Source organism: Poeciliopsis prolifica, unplaced genomic scaffold (assembly GCF_027474105.1).
Source record: "Poeciliopsis prolifica strain line A6 unplaced genomic scaffold, Auburn_PproV2 SCAFFOLD008, whole genome shotgun sequence".
Taxonomy (NCBI): domain Eukaryota; kingdom Metazoa; phylum Chordata; class Actinopteri; order Cyprinodontiformes; family Poeciliidae; genus Poeciliopsis; species Poeciliopsis prolifica.
In genome coordinates, this window is record NW_026562383.1 from 6,205,474 (window position 1) to 6,212,152 (window position 6,679).

Here is a 6,679-nt window from a genome sequence, read left to right on the forward strand (position 1 = left end):
TATAAATAGGCATTGTGATGTTCATGATATGCTAATTACGAAAATAGCCTAAGTCTATTTCCTGTTGCGTCACCATTACATCTGCTAGCCTGCTACGCAGATCGTACACTGAAGCTGCTTTTCAGGTGTCACGGGGCCAAGATGGAGTCGCCTCACTGAGAGGAAGAAACGGTTGCATGTCACGTTTCCTCCCCACACGAGCTGCCGGGGAGTTTGCATTTCAAGAGAAGAGTAACGGGAGAAGAAAAGCTAATCAGAACGAGCTTTTTTTTCCTTTTGATCCCTACTCTGCTGAGGCGGCTTTTCTTCTCAAAAAAAACATTTGTTGCTTTCACTCAGCCTCTGCAAACACTTGAAACCCCATTACAGACCATGTGACAGCATCGATTAAATTCACAATTATCAGGGGGCAGTGACACTACAGTATGAGAGCGTGTAGCAGCGCAGCGTCGTGTGTGTGTGTGTGTGTGTGTGTGTGTGTGTGTGTGTGTGTGTGTGTGTGTGTGTGTGTGTGTGGTGTGCGTGTGTGTGCGTGTGTGTGTGTGTGTGGGGGGGTGTGGGGGTGTGTGTGTGTAAAGGGTGTGATCTGCGTGCATGTGATAAAGAGCGAGCGCTGATAGGGGAAAAACTCTGGATATTTTAACGCTAAAAGGTTTCTCACGTTTTTGGCGACTTGTGATCCAGAACAACTCGTTTGCAAAAACGACTCAGATCTCAAAGAGATTAAAAAAAAATAATATTTCAAGGGCTCCTTTCTCGGTTTTTCTTTATTGTCTGGTTCTTTTTAGGTTTACTCTTTTTCTCTCTATTTGTTTAACAGAGAAAAGAAAAAATTCACAGCGACTGGAAATTCAACCACCGGCTTTTCCTCGTATTTGACCCCATAATTCATTATCAGTTTAACAAAAGATTACTTGTCTCCCGCTGACATCACCAGATAAGAGCCTTGGCTCTTGTTTCCAGCTTTAGCGGAGATTTATTCAGACTGGGAAAACAAACAATAAGGCTGATTAAGACACGCAACAGAATCGTGGCGATGAAAGAAGAACGTACGAACAACGTCCTTGTTCCGCATCCAAGACCAGACGGCTGAGTTCAGGTGAAAAAAGCTTCGCGACCCTCAAGCGACCGCGTTTGCCATTGACCGAACTCGCTTGGACCCGTGCTGCTGCATCTGGCCAGATGGAGGCGTTCTGCCCTGACGAGGCAGCTGGGATCAGAGCGCCATCACTGTAACTCTCTCCATTAAAGCACAACCGAGGCGCCAACAGTGAAGGGGAAGAAAAAACCAAAACAATGGAGAATGTTTACATTGATTTCTCTACCTATAGAGCCAACGCTACAGCAGAGCTGAAGATTAAAAATTCATAAGCGTATTAAAGTCTATAAGAGCATTATTCATGTGTGCTGTCACTGCGCGCTACAGCGAGGTACTAATCGGACACATCTCTGAGCGGGGGCACGCACGAAAACACATAGTCACAGCAGAGGTCTGGGAACTCTCCCAAGTGTCGACGCCGCCGTGCGCACATGTGTGTGGCCTGGCATGGTTCCCTCCTTGAGTACCCTACAATGTGCTGGCGCCAATACCTGCTTGACACAGCAGATTGGCACTAATGGCTTTACACACAATGCCATCTGTAAGCTGGACTGCTGGCGCGAACGTCTTCTCCAAGCCCCACTGCATCGCCGCTTTCCTACATATTTTGTGTTGAGCTGCTGAAACGAGGCAGTGCAGGGCACAACATCGGGCTCCTGAGAATGAAGCGAGTTGGGAATGTGGCAACGCTCTTGGGAAAACTTGACATTGTTTTGTTTTCGCAAATGGAGTGAAGGCTTCCGAAGCCTAAAACTATTTAGGAGATCATCTTTAATGAGTGTACAACCTACCAATCCAGGGTTAGCTAATATAAAAGCAGTAGTTTATATATTAGCTTTTGCTTATTTTGAAGCAGGTTTTAATGGCTGAAAAAGCGCAAAAATGCTTCTGCTGTTTGCTTGTGCAGACAGAATAAGGCATTCGTTAATCTTATAGGGACAGTGTTTTACAGTGTTTTACAGTGTTTTACAACCATATAACTCTGTTACCTTCAGTTGTTATACAAATTATATATTAAATATGACTTAAGACATTCAACTTCACAAAACCAGCGCCTTGAAATTGGGTCTCTTTAAAAATTCAGCCCTTTTATAAAATTCCTCCATTGGGAAGTCATCACGACATTGCTCCTCTTCTAACCTTTTAACAAAGTTTTTACCAGTGCTGCATTGAGACGTAACTGATGTAACGAGCTCAGCTGACGCACAAATCCACCAGAGGTGTTTGCTAATTGCTGTTGGCTAGTCTGAAGGAGCAGAGTGGGTCTTCAGGGAGGGCTTCTCTGTGAAGCTGGAAACAGCTGCGTTGTGTTGATAGTGATGGTTAATAAAGACAGCCTCCCATTGGTGGACAATAACCGGCTACTTTTACCAATAACTTATATCAGCCACCATTTTGGCTACTCAGTAAGATGCACCAGCAGCAGCAGGTTTATTTGATCATAGTAAAATAGTTCCTTGATTGTGCCATAAAATGGTGCTATGTGTCTGAAAAGTACATAAAACGTCCATTAAGAAAATAGTAGTGTTGGTTGTTGCTTTCAGTTACAATCAAGTCATGGGTTTAACTCAACGACTGCTTCCTGTTTCAATTCAAAGTAAGAGTCTCAATCACAGACACGGGGCGTTCAGTTTGCAGCACATGTCTTCACATGAAGGACTCATGATAATAAGTCAGACTTATTCCAACAGGCAAACTTCCAAATCTGATGGCAAGAAGGAAAAACTTCAGTTCGACCAAATAAGATTTTGTTGAGATCGAGTAGAAGGAGATTTCTTCACAGTCTCAGTTCAGACCTTTATCAGTCACGGCGCAAAAGAAGCCAAATTGAATGTTAGCTAAACGGCAGGGAGGCCGGATAATTCAGGTCGCGTTCGTATGTGGGCAAGGGGGAACCAAGACCTAAAAATACAAAAGCAATTTGTGCCTCTTTGTCCACGAAAGTGCGAGACGCGTCCCACTGTGCCGAGAAGCTCATAAACAGCAGCCCGCCTTAAAGTACTAACACTTACACAAACACACTTCTCGCTCTCTGTGGCTTTCTGCAGCCCGCAGCAGTCACACAGGGATCATTACTATTCATTTGCTGAGCAAACTGGCCACACAGGCTTATAAATTAGCTCATCTACCGCAGCTGGGTTCAGAGACAGTTGGTGCATGCCTGGGACTGGGAGGCCAGCCATTACAGTGCCCGGCTTTCGAGACACCTTCTGTCCAGTCGACGTGACCTCCCCGAAGCTCGTAATTTTTTGGAAAGAGGAGAGAATGTGTGGCGGTGGAGCCGGGCGGTGAGACAAGCCCGGTCAATGAGTGCAATAAATTGCGGAGCCGTAGGACCACGGGGCCCCCCGCGCGCGTCGAGCAAAGGAAGAGCGCGGCAGGAGAACGCCGTCAAACCGAGCGTAAATCAATCTGAATGAAACATCATAAGCAGGACCTTAAAGACCGACAGGGAGGAGAGCTGACAGGTCTGACCTACAGGAGCATGAGGGAACACTCTCTGCCTGGGAGGGAGGATCAATGGCGGGAGATGGGGGAGGGGAAACAAAAATCAACCTATTAATTCAACCCGACATGTCAATTCCCTTTGGCGTGTGCAGATTGGTGCTGATCACGACTACGCTCTTGGGCAGAAGAGGTCTGGGGCTTTTGCAGAGCCTCAGTAGACCATTGATTCATGGAACATTTTACGACTACCTGGAAGGCACCGCGTCGCAGCCGAGGAATGTAAATCATTTCCAATTGCAGGGTTATGGCGATGCACAAGCAGGAAAAAAAAAAAAAAAACTCGAAGCGTGACTCTGGGATTGTATTACACTAATCACCTTCGGTGTGAGGACTGCAAGAGAGACGATCTCCTGAGGTTAACTAAGCTACATAAAATACCCGAGTGGAATTTTTATACAATATTCATAAAATTGTTCGCAGCATCTGGGCAATAAAAGGTGAATGAAGCCTCTTCTTGGTTTTGGTTTTCGCTTCAGCATATTTTCAGGTCCTGCATATTCACTAGTTACAAAGAACCATGGGCCGAGCAGCAAACCGGGCCGGAGGGATCCGGGTCAGAGGCAGGGAAGCTGGTGTGAGTTAATGCAAAGACCGTTGGAGGTAATAAAGTGCAATCCCAAAGGAAAAACCTGGTAGAGCCTGGAAACAATTCGGGAGGAGGTTTGCCCTCCATCTGGACAAAAACCTTATCTATACTGTTGAAATAAATTGACCGATTGATTGAAGCCCATTCATCTGTTAGAATGCATAGTCAAAGTCCAGCTGACTTTGACTATGCTAACTAGCCAATGATGGCGGATTAACTTAGTTGTTTCTCCTCCATTAGTGCAGCAGTAGTATGTAGACAAGCTTGATTGGTAGCACTAAGACCCACCTCCTGGTTCTGACGGGTTAATTGTGACTGCAGATGGCGATAGGGCCATAGAAAGGAAGCAGAGGAGCTCGATTTTTTCACAAATAATGTGTGACAATATCACAATATCATGAAAACTACATAGTGCAGCTTTAATTAGAAACAGAAGACTCTGGAAGAGCTGCAGAGATTCACTTTACAGATGGGAAAATGTGTCAAAAACTGCGCTTTTATTTGTGCAGTGGACGAAAGCCATGTAGGGGCCACTAAATGCACCCTACATGCAAAAGCCGCATGTGTCAGGAAGACGAACGCCGCACATCACCCCAAAACACACTTTCCACTCAGTGAAAGACAGCATTGCCGTGGGGATTCTTTTCTCCAGCAGGGACAGGGAGGCTGAGCTGCTAGGAAGATGGATGAAGCTAAGTACAGGGCAATCCCAGATGAAAACCTTATTTCACACTTTTTCTTTTTTTTGTAAAAAGGCTTCTACATCACAAAAGGTAGAGGTTTTTTTCTTTTCTTTTCTTTTTTACTTACCCGTCCAATGAGCACAGGTTCTGGACCGGCATATTCTTCGATCACAAAGAACTGGTTCCAGATCCAGCTCCTCCTGCTGCGAGAGCGCGACCGCCTCCCCTCCGCAGGCCGCTGCGCCTCCCGCTCGCCGTCCGACTCCGACGCCTCTTCGAACACGAGGCCATTTCCATTTACCGGGTCAGCGGCTTGGAGTTCGGCTTCTTTCGCGCCGTGGCTCCACCTGGGAGCGGGCTGGAGCCTCAGGACATGGCTGCTGTTGACAAGTTTGTAGTCTTCATCTGCGAGAAACTTGGCAGGATTGGTTTTAGCGGCGCGAGCTGACTCCGTTAATGGGTCTCGGCGGGAATCTGCTGCTCTGTTCCCTCCTCTTGCTCCCAGGGGTTGCACCGTCAGCACAGATGGAGGAGAATCGTTTGTCTCTGGAAGAACATACACAGGCAGACGCTTCGTCGATGTAAACGGCGGCTCCGTTTGGCCGATTATCGCCTCTTTCTCGGGGCCGAGGCCGACCTCGCCGCGAGGCGTCGACAGGGAACGAGCGAGGTGTTTGCTCTTGTTATCACCACCGTCAGAGCTCGGTGTTCCCAAGCTGTCTTGCCCTCTGCTTAAAGCCGGCTTGGCGTTGCTCGGCGGATTAATATGAGTAGCCGCGTTCTGGCGGGGGTAGAGATCTGGGCTGGGAACCGTGCTCGCATATGGAAATGCGGTCTGATTATCGAATCCAGCGTGAGGCTGAACGGCAGCCATATCTTGTCTCGGCTCCTTCTGAGTCTCTAATTGCTCGTGATTAACGTCAATCAAGTCTCTCTTCCTGCTCCGGCTGCCCTTGCTCGGAAAGCCGAGGCCGGAAACTTTCTGCATTTGGGAATTGACAATCCTGACTAAGTTATCTTTCGACAGCAGCTTCAGCACGCCGTAACCACCGGTGAGGTTGAGCTTTCTGCTTGAGTCCACGCTGAACCCTTTCCCGGGCATACCTGTGGTGTGAGCGCTCAGATCGGCCCTGCTCCGAGACCTTGACCCGGACTTGACCCTGGTTTTATTGGAATGCGTTTCCACCTTGTGATGGACAAACGTTTTCTCCGACCACACTGTGTTGGAAGTCTCTGCGCTTCTTGTGCTGTTTTTAACTCTCCTCATCTCCAGGTTTAACACCTTGTTGCTGGACAACATTGTCGGCATCCTGTCTTTCCTACTGACGGAGTCCACCTCACGCTTGGGCTTGATGGACTGCCTCTCCTTGTTACTCAAAACCATTTTGGCGTAAGGGAATCTGGAGTCGCTCTGCTGCTCGCGACTTATCAGGTTCCTCAAAGTGACCATGGGCATTGCGTTTGAATCCTCGCCGTCGCCCCATTGGTCTGCAGGTTTGCTCTCCCCTCGCCAGGCCATGTGCGACCCGGCCACTCCTCTCCTGTGTACCACCTTGCTCGCCGAGGCTCCTCCCAGAAGAACCTCCCAAAGGGACAAGAACCCCAGCTTTCTGCAATCTCTTGAAGGACTCTCGCCTCGCACGGTGTTGACTGCTCTTTTTGTTTTCTGACTGTCTTCATTCTCTTTTGCTTTCACCTCATCCCCCTCCCCTCACTCTCCCATCCTTTGCCCTTCACGCAGAGCTGGAGGGCAGGTGTCAATCACGTCCTCCTCTTTCGTCAATGCGGTCCGATATCGCCGTC

General features: G+C 48.1%; 1 protein-coding gene across 1 annotated transcript in view; it reads right to left on the reverse strand.

The window, feature by feature from the left end:
* Positions 1-6,471, reverse strand: part of LOC129361791 (uncharacterized) — a 116,069-nt gene extending 109,598 nt beyond the window's left edge. Inside the window, exon 1 of the mRNA XM_055032890.1 lies at positions 5,004-6,471. Coding sequence (XP_054888865.1) covers positions 5,004-6,395 — 1,392 coding nt within the window. The 5' untranslated portion in view covers positions 6,396-6,471. The remainder of the gene's footprint in view (positions 1-5,003) is intronic.
* Positions 6,472-6,679: the final 208 nt, after the last annotated feature.